The following is a 27,458-nucleotide window of genomic DNA, read 5'->3' on the forward strand; positions in this document are numbered from 1 at the left end:
CTACTTATTACGAAACGTATATTCGATCAAATATAAATCTTTCATTTTTTGTTGACCAAATTCGACACTCATGGACCTCCATACAAAAGCTCCTTGCTTGATGGTAAAAAAAAAAAAAACATCTGCTTGGAGGGAAACAGATTTTCCGCGGAGTTGGGTCTTCCTCTCTGGGCACAGTAAAAGACACGCAGGTGTTCCAGTATTGTTAACATGATGCATAGCTGACGTTTAGTTACTTTGGTCTGGTAATAGCTTGAAAACATCGGCAGAGAAGAATGGCTACAGATAACCAACCGTTTTCATAAACTGACTCGTGACAACATAATTGGCAAATTATTACACTTAATCTACAGCACCAAAAACTGTCAAGCACGTTTAAGTGTGTTAGGTATTTAAACTAGGCTAGCTGGTTAGATAGGTAACGTTAGTCCATAGATCTAGTCAGACAATACATGCGATGGTCAGCTAGTGATATGTAACTAAGGTTAGAGCAAATTGATTGTGCTTCTTGTTTTGTCATAAATTATCCTAGCTAAGTATTTTGGTAGTCGTCTGTTAATCTCTCACACGACAAACACATTTATCTGACTCTTATCATTATTCACTTCTCATAGACAACATAATTGACTTCCCTGACAAACTCACGGTCTATGGGCTCTGTCAAGTTCTGGGATATCCGGCGGTCGGGGCTCCAGCGTCAACCCCGACGGTTCTCAAGCAGAATCCAATCAGAGCAGCAGTAACAGCAGTAGTGGCAGCAGGGTGACATGTAGTTATTAACTGAGGAGGAACACGATTACATTGATGTGCTGACTTACCTATTGAGGAGGTAAGTTGGCGCTGGGACTGGGAGACCGGGCTCCCGAATGGTGCGGTGGTTTAAGGCACTGTATCTCAGTGCAAGAGGCACTGTATCACATCCGGCTGTGATTGGGAGTCCCATAGGGTGGTGCACAATTGGCCCAGTGTCGTCCAGGATAGGCAGTCATTGTAAATAATAATTTGTTCTTAATTGACTTGCCTACTTAATTTAAAAAAATAAGTATAGCTAAAGAGTAGACCTAGAACATGAGAAGTGCTCTGCTCCAAGTCGAAATCTACTCAACACCATACTCTAGCTGTGGGAAATAGGGATGCAGAGGTCCCTGAAAAAATCAGAAGAAAAAAACTAGTGTATGTGAGAACTCCTTCAAGACAGTTGGAAAAGCATTCCAGGTGACTATCTCATGAAGCTGGTTGAGAGAATACCAAGAGTGTGCAAAGCTGTCAAGGCAAAAGGTGTCTTTTTTGAAGAATCTCAAATATAAAATATATTTTGATTTCTTTAATGGTTACTACTAGTTTGGATGTCTTCACTGTTATTCTACAATGTAAAAAATAAAAACCTTGGATTGAGTAAGTATGTCAACTTGACTAGTCCTGTGTATATAAAAGAATAACTGTGCCTTTACTAGTCCTGTATTATTGGACCGATTTTTTTAATTCGATTTTTTATAGCCGTCTGTAGTACATGCATAAAATAATAATTATACGCCCCTAATGCTGAATGGAGTGATTGCTCATCTTGGGTTCTACATATGTTGCCCTAGTTCATGTCACTGAGCACAGTGTTTTCCCAACCCTCTGTGTGCACCTGAAGGGGGAAGGTGAGGCTGATCCATGTGAATGGTGCGACACGTCCGCAGCTCGTCCAGTCGTTCTCGGACTCTGACGAGTACATCGACGATGCCTGGCAGGGGCGCCTGGGAGTCCGCTGCAACCCTCTTGGTAAACCAAACGGGGTGTCATTGCTGTAGTGGGCACTAGTCACAGACACTAGTCACAGACACTAATCACAGACACTAGTCACAGACACTAGTCACTAGTCACAGACATCCTGCTGTTTTTACTGTGAGCGCAAGCAATGAAAGGAAAAACGACCCCCAAAAACGTGATTATTTTATATAGTGCTCTTCATACATATTTCAATGCACTTACTAGACAACTCTGTGAAATACACAATAACAAGTCTCTTAAGACTGAACATAATGGCATGTTCCTTTCACAAGTGTTGTTTATACCTACACTTGTCTGCCCCGCTGGTCTCTGGTTGACTGCTGTTGTGTCTTGTCTGCCCTGCTGGTCTCTGGTTGACTGCTGCTGTGTCTTGTCTGCCCCACTGGTCTCTGGCTGACTGCTGCTGTGTCTTGTCTGCCCCGCTGGTCTCTGGCTGACTGCTGCTGTGTCTTGTCTGCCCCACTGGTCTCTGGCTGACTGCTGCTGTGTCTTGTCTGCCCCACTGGTCTCTGGCTGACTGCTGCTGTGTCTTGTCTGCCCCGCTGGTCTCTGGCTGACTGCTGCTGTGTCTTGTCTGCCCCGCTGGTCTCTGGCTGACTGCTGCTGTGTCTTGTCTGCCCCGCTGGTCTCTGGCTGACTGCTGCTGTGTCTTGTCTGCCCCGCTGGTCTCTGGCTGACTGCTGCTGTGTCTTGTCTGCCCCGCTGGTCTCTGGCTGACTGCTGCTGTGTCTTGTCTGCCCCACTGGTCTCTGGCTGACTGCTGCTGTGTCTTGTCTGCCCCGCTGGTCTCTGGCTGACTGCTGCTGTGTCTTGTCTGCCCCGCTGGTCTCTGGCTGACTGCTGCTGTGTCTTGCCTGCCCCGCTGGTCTCTGGCTGACTGCTGCTGTGTCTTGTGTCTTGACAGTGGATTCCCAGCCCGACACTCAGGAGTTGGACCAGAATCCTCGTGGCCACGGCCTCATCCGTGCTGACGGAGGTGAGGGTGAGCAATTTCATGTTGGTCTCGCTTTGTCACAGTAGTTTCTTACAAAGTTGTTTCTCAGGTAATTCTTAAAAAAAAAAAAAAAGTTCTCTGAGGGAACAAGGCCGGTGTCAAGGCTCCAGTTTTTCTCACGGAGAGTGCAGTCGCATTTGCTCACAGTGAGTATATCCACACATGCGTCGACTACTCGTGAACTCGTGAATGACTACTCCGTGAAGTCATTGCTAAAACAAGTGAATGCTGATGTTTTACAAATCGTTCAATTTAATAGTTTCAACTTGTTTACATGAATAAAGCCTTATTGAGCTGAATATTGACAGGTGAGGAGGAGCCTGTTGTCATTGAAATGTGTTAATGTTCCGTTTGCATTTCTCCCCAGTTTTCTGCCCAATCATGTGGCACACAAGGACACATACCAGCAGAAAGCATTCTGTGGTGTGTACAGTAACGATGGCAACATGTTCCCCTCAGCCGGCCAAGGTGAAGACGTGGGTTTTGACAGTGGTGTGAGAGAGGAAGTGGTCCACCCCTCAGCTTGGAAGCTCGTCGAGACCCAGTTTTTCTTTGTAGTAAAAATGGTGTACTATAGCCGTGTCTCAGGATCAACCACTACTAGATCTACTTATGTCTATTGTTGGACTACTGATCTATGTTGGTCTCTGCTGTTTCTTCATGGCCTTTCCCCCGCTGGAGATCTGTTGGAGGATCGGATTGTCTGTCTGTCTTACTACTACTTTTTGCATACGATATTTCATTTGTTTTGGTGTGATGCATACCGGGGTGGCAGGGTAGCCTAGTGGTTAGAGCGTTGGATTAGTAACCGGAAGGTTGCAAGTTCAAACCCCCGAGCTAACAAGGTACAAATCTGTTGTTCTACCCCTGAACAGGCAGTTAACCCACTGTTCCTAGGCTGTCATTGAAAATAAGAATTTGTTCTTAACTGACTTGCATAGTTAAATAAAGGTTAAAAAATAATGTGTTCAGTTGTAGTGAAGACCACAGAGATGTGACACTCTATAGTAAAAGAGTTTGATTGCAATCTGATTGTTTTAATGAGACCGGCATTACGCATCACTTTATGAAAGGACAAGGTCACTTGGGTTCACTGAACTCCTTTACCAGGCTGGACTCTTTCAGGCCTGAGGTATGGGACCTTTCCTTGAGGAACCAGAGCTCATCGTCTTTCTTTTTTTTTTTTTTGTGTGTCATTTAATTGGGTAATATAACCAACACAAAATAGGTTTTAACGTTATTTAAAATGTCTTAAGGGTTTATGAAAGGTTATTTTCATAGTGATTTATTTATTATTTATTTTTAAACACGAGTCCTTTGTATTGGTGTAGACTTGACGGACCAGACAGGACTCATTCCCTTCCAAACCAAAAGGAGAAATCAATATTTTCTCTGGTAGGCACAACCTACCTGGCACCCCTACAAAACAATAACCTCAAGTCAAAACCATTACATAGAAAATGGCACCCCAGATGGGACCTCTCCAACATTGAGAAATAACCAAAGTAAATCTCTTATGTGGAATTAAAACAATGGATTCACCCTAAGAAAATGTGCTCATCCATATAATACAAATCAGGGCCATTCTGAAAAAGGGGCTGACAATGCAAATCTTAATGTGAATGGACCTGATTTGGGCCAGAGCCCTGGGTATCTGCATGCTCGGTCTGGACCACAGGTGGCCTAACCAGTTACACTCTTATTGACCTGGACCTGTGTGGACGTACTGAGCTAGCCCTCCCTCTGACACCCAACCTTCCTCCATCTGGTTTCTCACCAGAGGTTGTGGTCATACAACTTCAAGGTGATATACTTGTTATTCGTCAGACTCAACATCTCCAAACTCGAATCCATCATAAATGCAAATGTCTGAGTGAAGAGCAACAGAGCGCAGTGGAATTCTGAGACTCAGTGAGCACTCTAACCCACATGCTGATGGAGCTCCGTGAGAGTGGATCAAGGAAAGAACACAACCATTACAGTGGAATGGGAAAACTTTTGAAATTCTTTTTTTTAAAAGTTCTTAACGACATCGCTGTGTTTTACATGGCCAAATTCACATTAAAACAATGTCATTTTTTTATTGTTTTATTAGTAGTGACCTCTGGTTCCTAACACATGCATCCCTTCCTTGTCTTTCTTAGACCAGAACTTTTGTCTGTATGACACCAGTAGGGGGCGCTTTAACCTGAAGCAGTCACCCCCGACTCCCACAAGATGCTCTATTCCAGCTGGTCTCACTACACACACTGGTGGGTGCTGCTATTTATTTAAAATAATAATAATAATAATTGTCACCTTGACTTTAGCACAGATGAACTAATGTGTAGGATTATAACTTCATTTGAAGATATGGAGGTTGGATGACAGAGCTAAAGTAATGGTCCAGTGTTTCTACATTTCTATGAAATATGGCCTATAATTATTTATGAGTTAACTAGCATTTTTTTTGTAAGGAAAACTATTTAAGTATGTTAAAAAACAGCTTTTCTGTATTTGAGTGGTGTGGTCACAAATATTTATGCAAGAAAAAGAGCGTTTTTGAACAGGTTGGTTTAAAATGAACATTTGTGGCGGGGTATTCTTTATTTCAAATTTTTTTTCTTCCAATGAATGCTTTGGCCACATACGAATATAAGACGCGTCAATAACATTATTTGGGTATTAACAGAGTTAACAGAATATGAGCTTTTCACTGGACAGTTACTTTCACCAGTCAATCAGAGGAGCTTTGATAAATAAATGAAAAGCTAAACTCTTGCTAATTTTGAAAGGAGTGATTTCAAAATCCACTAGATTTCCGTCACAATGTTCACCAGAATATAGGCTCAGAATCTCTCTTGGGCTTCTTGTTAGGATGTTTCATTGTGTAGTTTGTGCTGACGTGTGCCCTCTTGTATCCCTCTAGTTTATGTCCGCAGTGTAGATGGAGACAGTGAAACCCACACCGACCTGGACCTCAAGTTTGTGTTTCTCCTCATAGTACTTATAGCTTAACCAATGAGGAAATGAACCATTCTACCTGCAATCCTCTTGATTCACAAGGATGCATGACATTAGAGCTAGTCATCTCAGCCATCTATTACTGGTTTTGTTTTGCCACTGATGGAGCAACAGGAAACGTTTTAAATTAGATAAATTCATCGTCCAGAACATCAATCACGTGGATAGCTGAGTACTTCAGTTCATGTGATTTCCCATTTAATTACTGCTTTTTAGGCAAACTAAAAGTCTGTGTGTGTGTGTGTGTGTGTCTCAAACTTTTACTTATGAATTGATGTCAAAGTGAGACTTACACAGATTTCCCCTCAAGTAAGGATTCAAACTTTTAAAAGGTGCACTATGCAGAAATCGATCCACCATTTCCTGGTTGCTAAAATTCTGATCGGCAAACTAATTTCAGTGTGTGACAAAACAAGCAAGCGAAGTGTACAGAATCAATTGTATCATCTTCAACGCTGTGAAATATATTTTTACAACTAAAAACATTGTATTTTCAGCTGTTTTGAAGCTGGTGTACAAAAGACAAAACAAAACTTAAGGGGAGCATAGAAATAATGAACATAGAACAGATCTACAGCTTCTTAGACTTGCTTTTATTACCCACTTGTCTGTGTGAATTTGGGTCAAGTTGTTAAAAAGGTAACATGTATCCCAGCTCCATTTCAGGCCTATTCTTTCCATGGGTTGTAGATGTTTCGTAGTTGGCGTTGTCTCTCAGTGTAAGCTCAGTGTAAGCTGTTCTGCTCTTCCCTCGCTTACCCAGACGAGAGGAGGTACCGAGTTTTCAACGTTTATTTTCCATGTGCACAGGGGCGGCAGGGTAGCCTAGTGGTTAGAGCGTTGGACTACTAACCGGAAGGTTGCAAGTTCAAATCCCCGAGCTGAACAGGCAGTTAACCCACTGTTCCTAGGCCGTCATTGAAAATAAGAATTTTTTCTTAACTGACTTGCCTAGTAAAAAATAAAATAAATACAGCAGGTGTAAAAACCACACAAGAACTATGATGGGTGTTAAAGGTTGTTTCTGGGCAGTATATACATGTAAAACAGAGCCGAAAAGTGACTTGTAGCAGGAATACATAAATACTTATACAGTGCCTTCATAAAGTGCTCACGCCACTGGATCTTTTTCCACATTTAGTTGTTACAGCCTGAATTTTAAAACGGATAAAAATTGAGATGTTGCAAATATTCTAATATATTAGTTCCACCAAACTGACTTGTTGCGGATAAAAACCAGTACGTGATGATGCACACAATGTACTTTTTCCACTTACGTTTTCATGTAACGAATAAAACTGAAATGTTCAATGTGTTTCCGTTGCATTTTTAACTACCGATTTTAGTTTTGTCACGAACTGTCAATAGCAAAAGTGCCTACTTTGGTCTCGGCATGCGCTCTCTATATAACAGCTACACACACTGTGGGTAGGCTAGTCTACGTGATGAGATTTATTATGGATAAGAGCAAGAATATTTAGGATTTGTCAAGCATTGATCATCATGTCACCAGAATAAGACCCTTAATATTATTTGGAAAGGAGCATCAAGCTCATCACCGTGCTCTTTCACCACCCTGTGAAGTTCATCAGAATGTATTTAACCTGTAGCCTAATAAACCGCTTGGTTTCCCTGAGTCATAGTGGGACGACCACACGTGTCATCGTGTGACAAGTGTACTTCGATATGATGGTTATTATATCAATATTTGCGCATAAGTCTTTCCACAAATTTCTCGGATAATTAATTTAACAGATATCAAAAGATGCCACTTTGTCTGGCTTGTTTTGTCTACGTTTAGAAAGTTTACCGAAACATTTTCTGTTTCCATCAGGCCTGTCATGACTCTATATATTTATCAGACATGTACTTTGCGCGTGTATAAAAGGTTGTCTGGAAACCTGGTTATTGGACTACACACAATACCCCATAATGTCTTGAGTCAGTAAGTATTCAATCCCTTTTGTTATGCCAAGCCTAAATAAGTTCAGGAGTAAAAATGTGCCTAATAAGTTGCATGGATTTACTCTGCGTGCAGTAATAGTGGGATATTGTCTCTGTACCCCACACATACAATTATCTGTAAGGTGGAGCTGTGAATTTCAACCACAAAGATCAGGGAGGTTTTCCAATGCCTCACAAAGATGGGCACCTATAGGTAGTTGGGCAATAACAATTTAAAAAAAGCAAACATTGAATATCCCTTTGAGCATGGTGAAGTTATTAATTACACTTTGGAAGGTGCATCAATACACCCAGTCACTACACAGATACAGGCGTCCTTCGTAAATCAGTTGCCGGAGAGGAAGGAAACCACTCAGGGATTTCATCATGAAACCAATGGTGACTTTTTTAAAACAGGTACAGAGTTTAATGGCTGTGATTAGGAGAACTAAGCATGGATCAACAGCATTGTAGTTACTGCACAAGATTAACCTAAATGACAGAGTGAAAAAATCTATGGCAAGACTTGAAAATGGCTGTCTAGCAATGATCAACAACTAACTTGACAGAGCGTGAAGAATTTATAAAATAATAATGTGCACATTTTGTACAATCCAGGTGTGCAAAGCTCTTAGACTTATGCCACCTCAATAAAACGGGGAACTCCGTAAAATACCTGGTCAAATCATAACTTCAGTGATCTTCAGTCGGAGATCTAGAAAGAGGCCTGAGATTCCTGAGTTGGATGACCGTTCAAATCTTTTTTTTTCTTTCTCCCGTCGGATCTTGTCCACAATCAGCTCCTTGGTCTTTCTGATGTTGAGGGAGAGGTTGTCACCACACTGCCAGTTCTCTAACCTGTTAGCTACTCTCACCACCTGGGGTCGACCCATCTCTCTTCTCTCTGGCTGAGGCTGATTAATGTTCTGTTCTTCCCTCTTAGCCCAGATAAGAACAGGTTCTGTGTCTTCTCTCTGGCTGAGGCTGGTTAATGTTCTGTTCTTCCCTCTTGTGTCTTCTCTGGCTGAGCCCAGATAAGAACAGGTTCTGTGTCTTCTCTCTGGCTGAGGCTGGTTAATGTTCTGTTCTTCCCTCTTAGCCCAGATAAGAACAGGTTCTGTGTCTTCTCTCTGGCTGAGGCTGGTTAATGTTCTGTTCTTCCCTCTTAGCCCAGATAAGAACAGGTTCTGTGTCTTCTCTCTGGCTGAGGCTGGTTAATGTTCTGTTCTTCCCTCTAAGAACAGGTTCTGTGTCTTCTCTCTGGCTGAGGCTGGTTAATGTTCTGTTCTTCCCTCTTAGCCCAGATAAGAACAGGTTCTGTGTCTTCTCTCTGGCTGAGGCTGGCTGTTCTTCCCTCTTAGCCCAGATAAGAACAGGTTCTGTGTCTAGGCTGGTTAATGTTCTGTTCTTCCTCTTAGCCCAGATAAGAACAGGTTCTGTCTTCTCTCTGGCTGAGGCTGGTTAATGTTCTGTTCTTCCCTCTTAGCCCAGATAAGAACAGGTTCTGTGTCTTCTCTCTCTCTGGTTGCTGTTCTTCCCTCTTAGCCCAGATAAGAACAGGTTCTGTGTCTTCTCTCTGGTTGCCTCCAGAGGGAAAGGGGTCATTGGAGAGTGAGTGCACCCAATATATTTCATCCCAATTTGACATTTTCCGAGACATTTGAAAATAAAATAGTTTGTTGCGTTTTATAGCCTAGCTAATGATGGCTGCTTCTATGTCATCGATCGGGAACAGAATAAGAGAACTCAAAGTGTGTGTCTGCCCGCCTATGGACATTGGCATTGCAAGTATTCAGTCACAACCTGGCCACCCTCTGTCTCCCTACTGTAAGCGTCACACCACCACCTCTGGTTTTAGCTGACGATACAGAGCAATCCTGTTCTCTTGGGACCCTTTGTCATGACCCACATCACCGTGTTGTTGACCTCTGCCATCTGTCTGTCTGTCCCCCCCCTCCCCGCCCCTTCTGTCTCCTCAGATCAAAGCTCACGACCACGATGTGAACACAGTGGCGTTTGCCGACAGCTCGTCCCAGCTGCTGTTCTCAGGCAGCGACGACACGCTCTGCAAGGTGTGGGACAGACTGACGCTGCGGGAGGACAGACCCAAGCCCGTGGGCCAGCTGTCTGGACACAGAGACTGTATCACCTTCATCCACAGCAAGGTAATAGAGGAGAACCACTACCGTGTGTATGCGTCCAGCATGTGCAATCACTCACTTACATTCTCTTACTGTGTATGTAATCATCGATATCAAAGCCTAAACACATACATGGGACAATTTACTGTTTATACATAAATGCACTGTTCTGATATAACTGGACAGGTGAAAGCTATGCAGTGCCCTTTCACCAATCAGCAAGTGCTTCAATAGTGAGGAAGGATGCATTTTTTAGTATTTGGACAGGGTCTAAAACTCTAACCACTTCATCCTGATACTGTGCACATTAAGGTATAAACCTTCTCTGTGTGCCTGTTGACTCCTCATCCCTGTCAGGAAGATACAGGTTCATTATAATCTTCCTCTCTTCACCTTGCAGGGCGACGCACGTTCTCTGATCAGTAACTCAAAAGGACCAGTCCATCAAGCTGTGGGACATGAGGAAGTTCTCCCCAATGGAGGGCCCGGTGGCACATCGTCCAGCAGGACTGGGAGTACCGTTGGCAGCAGGTTGCCCAGAAGGGTGCTGGGGAGGCCATGAGGTTGTTGTACATCTGTACTGGGTCCTAGTCGAGATCACATTTAGATTAGCAAGTGGGACAGAAACACAGTCCAATCCGACTGTAATCTACTCTAGATTGCTCTCAGAAAATCTCATATTTGCTATATTAAGTATCGATGACATGGGTATACAGTATGTTTAATCATTCATTTCCTACTACCCCTCCCATTTGTTGTTCAGCTGTACTTGAGGCAGCTGTACTTGACTGTACAATAGCTGGTTGTGTCGACTGACCTGTTTGTCTGCCTGCTGTCTGTTTGTCCATCTGTCCTCCCAGCCCAGGAGAGACACAAGCTGGCAGGCGACACCTCAGTGATGACTACAGGGGTCACGGAGGGGGGGGGCGTGCATGCGTGAGCGGAGTCAAGAGCAGTGTAATGTGCGCGTGCCCAGTCTATGACGTGTTGATGGCCAGCGTTGTGACCCGACTCTCTGACCATGACGCCTGTGTGAGGGATATCAGCTGGCATCCCTACTAGGACAACATCGTCAGCAGCTCTGTAAGCCTCTGTATATCTGCTCCACTCTATTGAGGGGCAGCGCTCAATTCCATTTCAATTCAGGAAGTACTTTTGGGTGTGTTCTGGGCTTTAAGACACAGTAAAGGGTTTGGGTGTGTTCTGGGCTTTAAGACACAGTAAAGGGTTTGGGTGTGTTCTGGGCTTTAAGACACAGTAAAGGGTTTGGGTGTGTTCTGGGCTTTAAGACACAGTAAAGGGTTTGGGTGTGTGAGTGTGCTTGGAACATCAACCTTGATAAAATCTCTACAAATTGTTTTACAAGAAAACTTTTTGTGTGTGCATAAAACCCAGCAAAGACAGTCATCAGAAATCCAACGAAGGGAATTGCCAGATATCTGCAAAAGTTATGATTGCTCAACATGGATTGTGACGACCTGTCGAACCTCTGCAGTAAAGAGTTTGGGTGTGTTCTGGGCTTTAATACACAGTACATGGACAGTAATGGGCTTTACAGATGGGTTTTCTATAAAAGTTGCTGCTTGAGCAATAGGAAGCAAGAGGGAGAAAAAAAATGGAAACCAATCAACAACTTTAAATTAGTGGGTTGCCCCCCCCCCACCCCACAGCTAACAGACAATTAGCTGCCATAAAGCCACAGCAGAGTTCCAGGGAGGGGGGTATTGTAATGGCAGGAATGCTGATAGTGCTCTAAAATTAGTCGGATTCCTTGGCACCCTCCGAGAGCGAGTGAGCAAATAGCCCAGATAGAGAATGGGAGCTGTCTGTCTGGGGACTAGCCTCCAGAGCTATTAGTACGTCTATCTGTGTGAGAAACCCTCAGGGTCTCATAATGGAATGAAGACAGGCAGATGCTAAGTGGTAGGATACATGGAGCAGCATGTAAAGGGATGTTAAGTGGTGGAATGGGCCTTAGAGAACGCGCTGTGAGGCAAGTGTTGCTAGTGACAAACACAGACAACTGGGATGGACTGAAATATACGTTGGCATCAACAGCTGAGCCTGTGAATGGAGGGCCTAGTGGAGAGAACTTTGCCAAAAAAGGAGACTGGCTTTTTTCAAAATGTAGTGACTGGGGGGGGGGGGGGAAGGAAGGAATGGGTATAAACCATGTGCTCTGACAGCCAGAGAATAAACGAACACAGGGTAGGAGTGTACAGCACAGCACTGGACAGATACAAGTACAGTCAACACTTGACGACAGAGCATACTCTCTGCCCGTAGGAAGAGGACGATAACATAGCAATCGAAAATATGTGACTCTTAAGAAAGTTGCCATAAAAGCAATGGATCCAAAGATTAAAACAAATCGAACAGAACTAATAGAAAATGACAAGGGAGAAACTACACAAATGGCTAAGGACCAAAGCCGACCGGTGAAGCTTGCCATGATGGTCCTAAACTCTGTTCTGGTGGTTGTTACAGACCTTTGGGCTGGACTGCTTGGCAGCGCCGTATTCAGACGCCATTTTCACCTCCTGTTGTCGGGCGTGGTTCTGTTTGGACCAGCCCTGAGTCTGTGGGTGTCCAAGTACAGCATCTTTGCAAACAAGAACCACTACCTCTACAGGTGAGGTCTTTTTCTTGTTTTTGACAACACCCATCAGTATTAAGGAAAGCCACTATTCATGTGGATTAAATGGGCATTAGCATGATATAAAATATTGGACAGAATAGATAAAAGTTCCATTCTTTCAAAGCTCTGTTGTTGTTGTTCTGTGATAATGAATGTGTTGTTTATGTTTCACACATAATATTCTTCCAATGGCCATACCATCTAGCTCTGTCCCAAGCAGGCGCGGACTGGTACAAGAATTTGGCCCTGGCACATCACTGTGTGCACCGTGGTATATTGGCCATATAGCACAAACCCTAAGGTGCCTTATTGCTGTTATAAACTGGTTACCAACGTAATTAGACAAGTAAAAATAAATGTTTTGCCATACACTGTTATACCACGGCTGTCAGCCAATCAGCATTCAGGGCTCGAACCACCCAGTTTATAATGCAAATTAGTGCTTGTCATATGTGTTTCCCTGAATCAATACATACCCTAAGTGTTCATTACTATTACAGGGCTCCAGACTAAAATTTTCCCCTGGTGTCACTTAACTTTTACAGTTGGTTGCACCAGCCCATGACTTGGTCTGACGCAATTCATCTTGAAGTCATTCATTAAGAAGTATAATAGAGTACTAAGGTATTTCATCGAGCATGTCCAAGCAGGAATACATGATTAAAGATATTTGGATGTGCAGTCACTAACCTAATCCAGTGACCATTGTGAATTTTGGGTTGACCGTTAAGACTATAGATTCAAAAATGTTTGTTTTGTTCAATAGAGTTGAATTACATACATCTTTATGTACACTAACTAATATCATATGCAAATTCATTTGGGGTTCAACCCCCGAGTATAATACCCACTGCTACTAGCCATGTATTCAGCCAACAGTAACTGTAATGTCCTAAAAGAAACTAGCAGTTGGGGGCTATTACCCATGAGCCCTCGCGTGCGTGACGCTCCATATCTCAAAACCAAATCAAATATTGTGGTTGTAAAATAGTTGCTATTGAGATCAATGATGAGAGTTGAGAAGAAGAAAAAATAACTTGGGGGAGGGTGACTTGCTCATCATTAGAAGCAGGCACCAGCGAGCACACAGGCACCAGCGAGGACACAGGCACCAGCGAGGACACAGGCACAGAGCAGACACTTTCATTAGAGGAATCATCAGGATATTGCACTTCACTGTATGACCAAATCATGGTTTTAGATGATTCTTTGAATGCGAGTTGAGAAAACCGGGTCAGACCATCTTGGTAGGGGGGCCGGCCATTTCCCACTGAGCAACCAAAAGCTCATTATAGATTAGTAAAACAGAGAAAATGTGCTCAAAAATATACAAATACAAAAAAATGGCCCATGGGCCACATAACCTTTTTCCATATAAAAATATTTCAATTTCAACCAGCCCAGCCAAAAACAAATGGTCCAGCCATCTGGCATTTGCCAGAATTGCCAGATGGCCAATCCACCCCTGGTCCTGAGCTATTTAGCCATCTTACATTTATACTGGATACCTCTGCTTTGGATTCTCTTTCAGGATGTTCCTGCGATCGGGCTGGGCCTGGACCTGTGTTTTCACTGGCTCCTTCGTCTTCGTCCTCTCCTTCTCCATCCGTCGATCCCTCTCTCTCTCCGTTCGCCATCTCTCACGGATAGCCACTGTGGGAGCACTGTGGTGGGGCTCTCGCAGTCTCCTGACTCTGCTGGAGAACATGGCAGGCAGCTGCTACGAGCCCATGCCTGCTACCCTGGTTGGGGGCCTGAACCTTGGCCAGGGAGCCAGTGTCCCAGGGCAGTCCTTACTCCTGCTCCATGAGGGCGAGCGCAAGGCCTCCTGCCTGAAAGCGGGCATGCTGTGGCAGGGCTGGGAGGTCTCGGAGGACACTCTTCTCCTCTGCCTCTGCTGCCTGCTCCTGGCCGAGGAGACTGCAGTGTTGGGGCCCTACCTAGCCCTGGGAGGGCCCTCGGGGCCCCCGCTGCGCCTGCTCTTCCTACTCTGTGTCTCGCTACTGGGTCTGTGGCTGTTTCTGCTGCTCTGTCTGCTGGCTTACTTCCCGCAGTTCCCCTCCCAGCTTCTGGGGGGAGCTCTAGGGTGTTTGGGCTGGAGGGGGCTGTATCAGGGTTGGTATCGCCTGCAGCCCAGCTGGTGCTGTCCTGGGTGGCCTGGAGAGGGACTTCTCATCACAACTCAGAGAGAGCCGTACAGTGAAAGGGGTGTTCATGACGTGTGGCCAAAGCATTGATGTCTTTGGCTAAAATATTATTTGTACCCCAGATCAAAATAAGAATGGATAGGACTCCACAGCAAAAAGGTCTCTGCTTGATATTTAATAAAAACTAAAAGTAACATTTACTTTGCTTTATAGTCAATGTGATAACTCCTAACCTCAAGAACATCGAATTGGATAATAACAGGAAGATTATGTATGTACATTACCACAGAATTGAGAAAGTCAAACTTTCATAAGCAAAATATTGAAATACTTTCAAATCTCACCACGAAGCATTAAAAAAAACTCACTTGATGTTATGCCAGTTACCACTACTTTAATTTTGAAATCTGAATAAATTGTGTAATACAGCAGTTTTTTTTGTTATGAAAATGAAAATGTTTTTTAAATCCACTGTGTCTGAAGGTATTCAGTGACCCAACAAGCATTTTAACATGTTACACTACACGATTTGTATCATCACATGTGAATGGGTGAGTAGGAGTGTGTCGCTATATTGCCGTCTCCAGTGGATGTTCACAAGAGTCAGTTGATCAGTAGATGAGGGCCTTGCAGTCCCCTCTGGGCTTCTTGATCTTGTCATAGTTCTTGTTGATGATGTCAAACAGCAAGGCCTGGTGAATGGGTGACAGAAATAGCAGGGTAATTACATCACTGAAAGCCTTTCATCATCATTAGATTGGATAAGATAGATTTTTATTTATTGTCTGTTTCACACAGATATTTGCTTTACGCCAAAAAAATGCACCGCGATAGACCCATCAAACATACAAATTCATCATCATCACCACCTACAATGACCCCCCCCCTTTTGTTTTAAAACAAGGGCATCAAACATACAAATTCATCATCATCACCACCTACAATGACCCCCCCCCCCTTTGTTTTAAAACAAGGGCATCAAACATACAAATTCATCATCATCACCACCTACAATGACCCCCCCCCCTTTGTTTTAAAACAAGGGCATCAAACATACAAATTCATCATCATCACCACCTACAATGACCCCCTTTTGTTTTAAAACAAGGGCATCAAACATACAAATTCATCATCATCACCACCTACAATGACCCCCCCCCTTTTGTTTTAAAACAAGGGCATCAAACATACAAATTCATCATCATCACCACCTACAATGACCCCCCCCCCTTTGTTTTACAACAAGGGCATCAAAGAGAGGAAGACAGGTAGGTAAGTACAATGTGAGGAGCAGGAGAGGCATTGGTAATTATAAACTCAATCAATTTGTTCGCTTGATAACAGGGTTTGGTTTCCATTCACAACTCTAGAAGTCCAGGTAAATACTTCACACTGGGAAAGTTGAACTTGGAGGTTAAATTATGGGGGTGCTGAGCACGTCTAATGACGGACAGAGAGGTATGATACATGAGGGAGCTTACATAGGTGTTGCGGATCTCCAGAACCACGATGCGAAGCTCACAGTACTGGTACTGGTCCAGCTCATGCACCAACTGCCTGTAGTCTCCCTGGAGGTAGTTACACAAAATATGGTCAACACACACACACAAATGAAAGCGATCACACACACACGGATACTAACCACATGAGGTTGTTTTGAGGCCTTGGCAACAGCATCCCCTCTCTCACTGTAGTACCTGATAACACATCACAGATAATGAAGGTGTTTGTTAGTCACATTAACACAACAACTACATAACGAATTGGATAGGAGTGTAAACAGTGATCTTTTGGTTAAGGTCTCTTACTTTGAGATCTGTGTCTGGAATTCTTCAATCTTTGTGCGAGTGTTGGTCAACAATTCAAACACCTTTTCCTGTGGACCAGGGTTAGAGGGTTAGGGTTAGAGGGACAGGGTTAGGGTTAGGGTTAGAGGGATAGGGTTAGGGTTAGAGGGACAGGGTTAGGGTTAGAGGGACAGGGTTAGGGTTAGAGGGTTAGGGTTGAGCGTAGGACCTACCAACAGTATTATCAAGGTATGGCTGATATGACAATCATTTTATTAAGATCAGAAAGTCTGACCTGTACAGCCACCCCAAAGTTGTTCCCATCTTCAATTTTGGGAATCTGAAGTTGCACCCACATTGACACCTGCCAGAGTAAGAGATCATAGTATTTATGTATTTCTCTAGACACTTCTCACCTATTTAGGAAAAGATGTGCTAGTGAATTTGAGATGTAAAATAACAGTTTGGCCCACACAGAGACTATAACAGAGGGACAAAGGGCTGACTGACTGTGTTCAGTTTCTCCTTCAGTAGCTGGATCTGAGGCTTGATCTCCTTTAGAAGACTTTCCACTCTCTCGTTGCAGGGGATCGGACCACAGGGAGGCCCTTCGGGAGAAACACCATGAGAAAGCTCAAAGAGTAGGATGAAGTTATACAAACGCACTGGTCTAAGTTTCTATTTGTGTGTCCTCTCTAATGGTTAAGGTTAGGATTAGTGGTAAGAGTGAGCTGATCCTAGATCTGTGCAATCGGGCAATTTGACAGCTAACCCGCAGTTGTAAATCGGTGCTATTGTGTCTTCTTAACTACCTGCGTCTTCATCTTCTTTCTCGCTGTCCTTGTCTTTCTTCCCTTCTTTTGCCTCTTTCTGCAAAACAAGTGAGAAGAGGGGCGGGCGAAGGATTTTGTATGGTTCCTTCATGTGTGTATGCATGGTCGATACTACTTGGGAGTGATTCCAGTGTAATCCAAGGGGTTAATCATGATAGACCGCTGAATTGGGTGAAACGTCTGTACCTCCTCTTTCTTCTTTTGCTTAGCCTCTTCTTTAGCCGGGTCTGGTATTGGGATGTCGAGAGGGGCCTTCAGAGCTGCCAGGCCATCAGTGCTTAAGGATGTCTGGGAACCATTTCACATAAACAAAAATATAGACTATATTTGCATTCTTATGTACAATAGCTTTGCATCAAGGTATTTGGACTGAGATTGAAAGGTGCGCTTGTGTTTTTCCACAGCCTCACCTTCAACAGCGTTTCCATCTCTGCAATCTTCTGAGGGAAGAATGATGTGACCAGGGTCTCTGCCTGTAATACACCATTTACCAATGTTGGACACAGTTATCGTTTTAACATCTCAAATGTGGTCATTTGGTTATTATTCAAGTAGACCTGCACCACTAAGGGCCTACCTCTTTAGTGAGCTGAGTGCAGAAATCATCAACCTAGGAAATTGAAACCAAACACAGAAAAAAGGTTTAGAATTCACAGCAGAAAACCCAACTCCCAATGTCTCTATAATGTTTGGACAGTTACTTTCACCTGGACTGTGGGTCAGGTTCACCTGATGCAACACAGTGAATTTAAATTCAGACACTACAATCAGCGTGAAAATGTTACGTTTCGTATGGTATGTATTCATTTGTGGATGTCCATCATCCATTTCCTATGATATGTTAGGAATTACAGTTTATTGTGGCTAACGTTAGCTAGGTGACTGGGTGTCTAACTTTAGCTAGGCAAGGGGTTAAGGTTAGGTTAAAGGTTTAGCTAACATGCTAAGTAGTTGTAAAGTACCAAAAATAAGTTGCTAAAATGAAAAATGTGTCCGTGATGAGATTCAAACATGCAACCTTTGGGTTGCTAGACGTTTGCGTTATATGCCCACCCTTTGCCTTAAGTAACCGGTCTTATCTAACCATACCAAACATCGTACGTACGTTTGCGCGCGCGCTCACTCACACACAACATATAATAGTCATTTCATCGTCCCAAGATTTACGTGTACTATGTTACGTCTAGTCTATGAGACTAGGGTGTGATGTGAGCTCACGTGTCCCTATTGTTGGTCTAAGTGTCAAAACGCCTTGAAGATTAACAGGGCTGCTGAGTTATCTGACACAAGTTATATTGATAGGCTATAGTCAAATTATGATATAACGTTAGACAAAATTCGAAAAGAAATGGACAAATTTACCTGTTTCTTCGACTCCGGGCGAATGTCTATGGAAGTCATCTTGTGATGGGAATTTATTTACTTGATATGCAAAAATGACCTTTTGCAATGCAAAAATAGAAAGCAACTAAATAGTACACAGAATGCGCGGATTTTCCTAAATGTCTGATAGTGCACAACGCTGAAGTCAGTCACCCGTTAGTCAGCTCAAAAAGTGAAAATGAAAGTAACTGAACCCTTCTCACGGAGACGTAATTTCCTGTTTAGAAGATCAAGCTAGAGCATCGTGGGATTTGTAGTTTGATTATGGGACCGTAGTGTACCACAGTGTAGCCCAGTGATGGGTACGGAATAAACACAGGTTTTGTTCTATGAGATAATCTTCATCAGCCAACGTCACTTTTTGTGAATTTTGAAGCATTAATGTATGACTGCAGTTCTGAGTGTGTCCTATAGATGGTAATGCTGCTTCTGCTATTTTGAGTGGTATGGTCATGGTCAGTTTATGTCTGTCTGATGTCATATGACTAAGTAGGTCTCATCAATGAAAATCTGATATATATATATATTTTTATCCAGAATGCTTTCTGATTTCCAATTTTGTTTGAATTCATAATAACCATGGATAGCCTAATAACTCAGAAGACAGAATACTAAACTGTAGCTCCCAGTGTGCAAGTGCACATGACATGAAGTTGGCACTCAATTAGCAAAGAAACCATGATTACAAAGACTACAGTGTGCAAGCTGGGCCAGTCTTGGTCATAGGGGCTTTCTCACTTAAAGTTTCCATCACCTGAAACAACCTAATTCAAGTAGCCTAATTGCTGCCCTACGCAGAACAATTACAAGCCTTTCTACAGATTAAAAGTTGCTCTCTGCTCAGAAAGCTTGAAAAAGCCATGAAGGGTTGAGAAACGCTGCTTCTCTGAGAGGTATTATTGCTTTTTGAGGGCAAGTCAATCCTATTATTGATCTTTTATGTTACAGTATAGAGTCATTTTGAATCTTGACAAACAAACTAAACAAAAAAATTCAATGGCATATTATATACTTAGAAAAAATTTCTGTCCTTAGATAAACAAAAAGGGTTCTATAACTTGCTTCATATATGGAACCCCTAAAAGCTCTGTATAGAACCCTTTTATATGGTTATTGGATTAAAAACCCAAGGCTTCTTCTTCACTGAAACAAAATTGGTTCCATATAGAACCCTGTATGGTGCCATTTATGAATTATGACTACTACTAATAAATAGTCATATTTTTTAGCCAAGAATATAATATAATAAACATTAACAGACCAAATAATACCAGCAATGTTTTGACATTTTATTGTCATTATATGCAAACATAGTTTGGAAATATGCACTGGTGGCCAGGGTGGAAACTGTTTGCTTGAATGATGACCAGCGTCAATCTTAGCACCAACTCTGTGGCTTTATGGAACAGTACAGTAGGGGTTGTTGCCTGCTGGGTCTGGAGAACAAGATAAAAGGAGCAACAACATGAGTTCATCTACAGAAATCAAGATACATTGCAAAGCAGACATATAATCATTATGATTTAGAAGAACAATTTACATAGAGTTGTTGTCAGCAGCAGCCGAAAAAGAGATCCTCTGCCTCTGATGGCTTACTGCCAGACTGAGCAAAACATAGTGTGTCAAAAGCCATGTAATGATTAACTAGCCTATTGAATCACCACGACAAATATATATAAATCATTTAGATAAATACTTCCTCTCAGTCCGCCCACTGCCCATCAAGTGCATTCAACAGAGGTCAACAATAGTCTTGTAATAGCTCCATGAAACATTGTCCCCTCATCTGACTCCACACTGAAATAAAAGTAACAATTAGCTAGTAGCCATTGTCAGGCTGGGTCTGTAGCTCTATTTGGCATGTTTCATAATACAAAATCATGTTTCTTTGCAAGAGCTAGCTTGTAAAGTGGCTATTTAAAGAAGCCTAGCTTTGACCTGTCTAGCTTGTTAGCTAGCTAGCTTACAAACAGTGCTCAAATGTTTTATCTATCTAGTCTAGCTATAGTTTATTAAATGACTGACTTCATTTATTCAACCACAGTCCTCTTGCATCCTCATGTTGGAATGGCGGTTGTTTTTTTAATCAGAATGGCGGTTGGTTTTTAATTCAGAATGGCGGTTCAAATTTGAATAGACCAAAAGGTTCTATAGAATCCCCCTTTTTTTTATGTAAGTTCGTATCAAATCAAATCAAATGTATTTATAAAGCCCTTCTTACATCAGCTGATATCTCAAAGTGCTGTACAGAAAGCCAGCCTAAAACCCCAAACAGTAAAGATGTAGAAGCACGACATATGCTTTTATTTCCTCTTGCTTCTAGCAAGCAGTAAGTTGTTGTGTGCTGTTTGCCACTCCGACCTCTGCAACAAAGTTGCAAAATCGTGATTTCGATCTCGCCCTGCTTTAGAGAGTTAATGTTATCAAGGTTATTTGCCTAGAAGCCCCTTTTTTATGTAAGAGTGTATGCTTTTATTTCCTCTTGCTAGATTTGTATGAACCTCGCAAGCGTGTAAGATTCCTAAGATGTACTAAGCTGGACACCGTGTCTAATATTGAAACAATGGTGTGGCTATATTTAGGTAATTTATGCTGCTCATGGCAACACTGTGGTGTGATTGCTTGCATCATGAAGGGTGCTTTGACCTGCAGTTGTTCCACTTTCAGCAAAAAAACTCATATTGGATCCAAAGTGATGAAAATATGGTTTAGAGCCACCCAAGCACATTAATAATGGGTCTCTCAGCAACTTCATGATAAATGTAATTGATTTCATTTATCTACTTAAGTAATGTGGTAATGTACATGTTAAATGGGTTCAACATCAGTTTGAAATCAGCCACAATTGATAAGATCCAATTAACTTACTGCAAATCATTCTAATTGTTTTGTCTGATTATTCAAATGATTTAATTGACAATCGTAATCTGAATATTCAGCTGTCAATGAATCATCCACTTGTTCAAGTAATAACCTGTGCAAACCACAGTAATGAAGTCAGTGGAGATATTCAAACATGATTGTGGGCACGTTGGGTGGCAGTAACTAAAAGGTTGCTGGTTCAAATCCCAGACCTGACTTGGTGAAAAACATCTGCCAATGTACCCTTGAGCAAGGCAGTTATCCTTAGCTGCTCCAGGGTAGCTGTTGATAATGGCTGAACTCTAGCCATGACCCCACTCTTTGAAGGTGTCTCAGGGAGAGTGGGATATCCAAATAGGATAACTTTAAGCACCTAATAATATCTATTATATTATATCAGTGTTGCAGACATCCAGTACAGCCAAAAGAATGACTCTAAAATAGCTGTCACAGCAGTAGACATGAGTTATTAATTGAGTGAGTGATTTAAACTTAAGTTGTTTTCCATTTCTGCCTAGTTGTGAAATATACTGACCAAAGGTCTTTCCTCAATGGATGACAGATGATAAAGGGGAGGGGAGCGTCTAGGAGAGAAACATGGTAGCAAAGGTTGCCTGACATATTAATAGTGTTCCATGAAATGGTATTAGTTCAAACTACAAATACAATTCTGAAACAAGTTCATTATTGACGTATTAGTTACGATTATAATAGAACAAGCGTCAAGAGATCTTGTTTGATCCTCAGTCAAATCATTTTCCTTTTGGTTCTAGAACATTTAAACCAACCTAGAAGTAGGACTCATTATTGCATTGTCTGCCTTCTATTCTTGAATGTGCATTTAAAGATGACATTTCAGTTTCTATCCTGGTTCTGTGACCTGATTTGAGAATGTAAAAAATGAACAACAAAATAAAATCAAAAAATAAAATCAAACAACCCACATTACTTGGTGTGAGAAGGGTCTGGTTGAGACCTTACTTTTCAGTTGTTCCCTTATCAGCGTACATGTAACCTATGATAGGCCTCTCTCATGGACTCTCAATGTAAGATAACAAGACTAAGTCCACATTCCAACCATGATTTGAGCTTCAAATGCCTTTTTTTTTTGTTGCCAGCGGCAGCATTTCTGAATGTTCTCTTTGATAACCGAGGATTGCATCTGTGGGCGGGGGAGTGAATGCATAAATAGAGCATGGTGTTCTCCATAATATGGCGGCTGATTCTGCTGGCCATAACCATGGATTATAGAAGTTTAACCAGTGGTACTGGGGGCTCATCTTTCTTTGAACTCTGTCTACCCTACTGTCATTATCTCTCTCTCACTGTCCACACAACGTCCACTTTAACTTTTCCTCTCTCTTTCCCTCTCTAACTTGGAAACATTAACAGGAAATCTGCAATTTGCAACCCTCAGACCAGGCTCAGACATTGCATTGCTTGGTAGATTCTGGACAGAACTGGTCAACAGATCAGGAGCTTTTTGTCCCATCCACGAATACAGCTCAGGCATCCAACACATTGAATGAAAGTACAATGAAAAAGAGAAAGAAAACAGCGGTATCACAGATAGCAAATATCTTTAGATTAATCCCATATACTTTCAGCCTAGTATGCTTCATACTGCTCATAGTTGCCCTTATCAAAATCTAACTAAAGATGCACAGAAGTCATGATAGGTTATGACATCTGCTCATAACGCAGGTGTCAATCATGATGACATAGTTTTGGGAATTTGTCAGGCCTATTTGTCCTACAGGTAGGCCCATGGCAGTGTGTAATCATTTAGGTAGGTCTACTAGTTTATGTAATAACACGTTTGTTGGATAACCTGCATCGCACCAGCTGGATCAAGAGAATTTACCGAGCCAATATTGTCATTTTGAGATATCCTTTCGCTGTACTATTTTTTTTCAATGACTTTGCATTTATTCTGCTGACTCTGCATGTCCCTTTCGAGCACACACCAAAAGCGGACAACTATTTCCCTCAACATTGATTCTCCATAGGTTGTACGTGCCTTACATCCACCACCAGTCACCATTGCTGAAGTATATATGAGGGTCACCAGGGCAGGGCGGCTGTTGTGTCTTAGCGGATACAGGAACTTCAGAGCTTGCATCACCCGGTAGAGGCGGTTTGGTTGGCTGTGAAGGAGGCAGGAGCAGGGATAGGATAGTTGTATGAAATGCGCCTCTTAGTTGTTTCAAGCTTTATTGAAAGCGAGTAATTTTAACATAAAATTAGACACCTCGCGGTCCATTTATTTGTTTTCAGATTGTCCTGTTTTATAACTTTTTTTCTGAACGGTTATAACGAAGATCTAGCTACATCAATAGCCTACTACTGGATTACTTGACGAAATAAATATACATTTGCGTGTATAAATGTATTTATATATGCAATCGGTAGGCTATTCGTTTGCATTAAAGTTATCAACCTAAGCATCATCGTCGACTGCGATGCGCAGAACCTAGATTCAGTCAATGTGTTTGCCTCCGATAAATTGTTACACGTGTTGCAAAGTGCAAAGTTCTTTCATTAGCCTGTACTGGGCAACCTCAGCGGTGCAGTTCTTCTTCATAGACCAATCAGATATGAGTTGTAGTTGGTGCTAAAGGGCACACGACGCTCTTATTCTCTCTCTCTCTATATTTATTTTTTTAGACTTTTATATTTCATTACCCCATTTTAGTATTTTACAAGATGTCGTGCCTTTTGCTTGGACTTATCAGAAGGTGAGTATCTTAACATTTTGCCATTTGTAACTCAATTTATACCGAACAAAAATATAAACGCAACATGCAACAATTTCAAAGATTTGACTGAGTTACAGTTTATAATAAGAAAATCATTATATTGAAATACATTCATTAGGGCCTAATCTACGGATTTCTAATGATTGGGAATACAGATATGCAGAATACAGATATGTTGGTCACAGATAAAAAATGGGCATCACAATGGGCCTCACGATCTCTAAATGGTATTTCTGTGCATTCAAATAGCCATTGAAAAATTCAATTGTGGTCTGTGTTTGGATGTACTGCCAAATTCTCTAAAATGACATTGGAGGTGGCTTATGGTAGAGAAATGAACATTCAAATCTGTGGCAACAGTGCAGTCTGCATGCCAATTGCACATTCCCTCAACTTCTGTGGCATTGTGGCGTTTGACAAACTACACATTTTAGAGTGGCTTTTATTGTCCCCAGTACAAGGGGAACCTATATAATAAGCATGCTGTTGATATGCCACACTTGTCAGGTGGATGGATTATCTTGACAAAGGAGAAATTTGGGCACAGAATTTGAGAAATATGCTTTTTATGTGTATGGGAAATTTCTGTGATCTTTTATTTCAGCTCATGAAACATGGGACCAACACTTTATATATATATATATATATATATATATATATATATATATATATAATATTTTTGTTCACTGTATTTCCTTATTGACCAACCATGGCAGAGTATAGTGTAGCCTTCTCAGCAACATTATGGTTTTTCAACATTTTAGAAACTGCAATGGTAGCCTAAAGATGGTATTAAATGAGTTTTCATGAATGAGTAATATCCCTATCGTGGATAGGATACTTTACCCAGTTGTTATTGCTATCTCACTCAAGATATTGTATGTCTGTTGGCAGCAATCCTAAGCAAACATCCTTCTTACAATAGGGTATATGTTTATGGCGGCAAACTAACTCAGGGAATACACACACCCTGCAATATCAGAGAAACATCGTAACCTAATATCAAGGATACATAAACAACAGATTAAATGTCCACAAACTAAGGATTTAAATGTTCCCATTGTAGAATGGAAGGTCCTATTGAAGAATTTGAGGAAGCACTGAAATGCGAAGCAGTGAACCATTCATCATCTACATCTTGATGATCAGTTCTGCAATAGTGTCAGACATATAGCACAGCACACACCGAGAACTCTGTGTCTTGGTTTGTGTTAGGCAGATTTGGAAGTGCACAAATCTGACCATCCATATTTCAAAAGCTGTTTGCCTCTGAGATAGAAAATGACGGAAAGAATTTTAAGATCCTGTTATAACAAGTGAGAGAGACAGGACGACCCAAAGAGACATGTCCCTCATTTTGAATCTCTTACGTTCCTCCCTCACAACTCTTTCTCTAGGCTTTGGTGACGTCACACGGAGACTAAAAAAAGTAAATGTGAGCTGTCTTGAGTGCATCTTGTCTTGACAGTCTGGAGAGGATCTATGTCCATGTGTCTGTGCATTTGTGATTGGTGCATGAGTGTTGATACACAATCATAGTGCATTATGGGAGTTAGGAGTTTTAATGACTTCTGCATGTATATGCATGGTGAATGAATGTATTTCCAGTGTGCATGTGCTACGTGCATTTCTGCTCAGTTCCTGAAAATTCCTTGTGGACCAAGCTATTAACATTCAAAATGGGGGGAGGGGGGGGAGTGTGTGTGTGTGGTGCATGGTGATTGGTCTACGTTTTTGTCCTGGTGTAAATGAGACAATGCAAAGCTCAACCGGGACCCAAAGAGAAGGCCACAGGGGTTGAGAAATGATACATTGTTATGGTCATCGTTGTGCTCACATGTTTATCTCTCCCTAAGTCAGAATAACACTGTAGCCTATTCCTGGTTTTACATTCAGTTTCACAGAAATGTCTGTGGGCGCCCCACAATGGGAAAGCAGGGTGCACTGGTAATTGAATATAGCTTATGTTTTTGGTGAGCTACATTGCAAAATTACACAGGCAGACTTGTACTCTTTAAGTTGAACTGTGCTGCTATAGTACTTGTAGTTGGAGCTGGGACTTTTGCCACACCCTTAAATGGAAACGTATAGAGCTTATACAGTACATATGAACTCATGTTACATGTTCAGCACATTCTCTTTCCTTTAAAAAAAAATAAGAAGTTTTTTTTCTTTTCTTGTAATATTGTGCAGCACGTGTATAGTTTAGATGTTTGCATGACAGAATAAAAGCTCCTGCATTATGCTCAATAGATTTTCAGTGAAGCCTTTTTTTAAAAAAGTGGCCTGAAGCATGGCATTCTACACGGTGGAAAGCCTAACCTTTCTCCTCTCCTGGTTCATTTTTTTTTTTGTCTGCTTGCTTGCTCTCTCCCAGTCTGAAGTTTCTCAACACACATCTGGTTGACTGCATGCAGAAATGTGTCACTTATAAGAGACTTTATGAACTGGAGAAGATCTTTTAAGATGATGTATCATCACCTAAAGGGTTACACAGTGTTTTAAATAACACTTGTTCCCTGTGATGTTGGGCAAGAATTGTTCTTGGCAATATGCCATTTTTCCATCCACAACATGTTATCTTCTCAGTTTGCACCTAGGGCACTGGGCAGTCTTTAACCTTTCCTTTAGAAATGGCCGTTATGTACACGTCAAGTTTAATGACACCAACGATGCAGCCAATTGGGGCTGGCGACGGGCTAGCACTTTTACCAGGTAACAGGGAGCCTAGTGGTTAGAGCATTGGGCCAGTAACTGAAAGGTTGCTGGATTGAATCCCCGAGCTGACAAGGTTAAAAAATCTGTCGTTCTGCTCCTGAACAAGGCAGTTAACCCACTGTTCCCCAGTAGGCCGTCATTGTAAATAAGAATTTGTTCTTAACTGACTTGCCTAGTTAAATAAATCAAAATCTTTCAACTAGTAGAAAAGTGTTATTTTTGAATTTCAAGCCAAATAGTCAATGGACCTATAACCATGAGTTGGAATGTGAGTTCAATTGTAAATCAGCTCCCAGAGCCAAAGAGAGCCCTAATCAGCTCCCAGAGCCAAAGAGAGCCCTAATCAGCTCCCAGAGCCAAAGAGAGCCCTAATCAGTTCCTAGACTTTTCAATTGAACTTTTTTAAACTAATTAGATTGACGAGTGTATCTGAGAACCCATATCGTCATTCTCAGCCTTATTATTGATTGTTT

The 27,458-nt window shown here is 41.9% G+C and overlaps 3 protein-coding genes and 1 pseudogene across 3 annotated transcripts in view; 3 read left to right on the forward strand and 1 right to left on the reverse strand.

Moving 5' to 3' along the window:
* Window positions 1-636: 636 nt before the first annotated feature.
* On the forward strand, window positions 637-10,974 carry LOC115104482 (DDB1- and CUL4-associated factor 11-like; annotated as a pseudogene).
* Window positions 10,975-12,057: 1,083 nt separating this feature from the next.
* LOC115104852 (fat storage-inducing transmembrane protein 1-like) lies at window positions 12,058-15,074 on the forward strand. The gene is made up of 2 exons (XM_029626188.2): window positions 12,058-12,490; window positions 14,028-15,074. The coding sequence occupies exons 1-2, from the start codon at window positions 12,207-12,209 to the stop codon at window positions 14,731-14,733; spliced, it is 990 nt and encodes a 329-aa protein (XP_029482048.1). The 5' UTR covers window positions 12,058-12,206; the 3' UTR covers window positions 14,734-15,074.
* Window positions 15,016-18,833, reverse strand: LOC115104853 (proteasome activator complex subunit 1-like). The gene is made up of 11 exons (XM_029626189.2): window positions 18,626-18,833; window positions 17,841-17,873; window positions 17,674-17,736; window positions 17,450-17,551; window positions 17,243-17,300; window positions 16,941-17,038; window positions 16,726-16,794; window positions 16,452-16,519; window positions 16,286-16,340; window positions 16,125-16,211; window positions 15,016-15,335 (listed from the first exon to the last, which is right to left on the reverse strand). The coding sequence occupies exons 1-11, from the start codon at window positions 18,662-18,664 to the stop codon at window positions 15,255-15,257; spliced, it is 753 nt and encodes a 250-aa protein (XP_029482049.1). The 5' UTR covers window positions 18,665-18,833; the 3' UTR covers window positions 15,016-15,254.
* Window positions 18,834-23,635: 4,802 nt separating this feature from the next.
* LOC115104854 (phosphoenolpyruvate carboxykinase [GTP], mitochondrial-like) overlaps window positions 23,636-27,458 on the forward strand; it is a 13,646-nt gene continuing 9,823 nt past the window's right edge. The window contains exon 1 of the mRNA XM_065007716.1: window positions 23,636-24,246. Within this exon, the coding sequence (XP_064863788.1) occupies window positions 24,215-24,246 (32 nt within the window). The 5' untranslated portion in view covers window positions 23,636-24,214. The remainder of the gene's footprint in view (window positions 24,247-27,458) is intronic.

The sequence above is a fragment of the Oncorhynchus nerka genome, linkage group LG22 (assembly GCF_034236695.1).
Source record: "Oncorhynchus nerka isolate Pitt River linkage group LG22, Oner_Uvic_2.0, whole genome shotgun sequence".
In the NCBI taxonomy this organism is placed as follows: Eukaryota; Metazoa; Chordata; class Actinopteri; order Salmoniformes; family Salmonidae; genus Oncorhynchus; species Oncorhynchus nerka.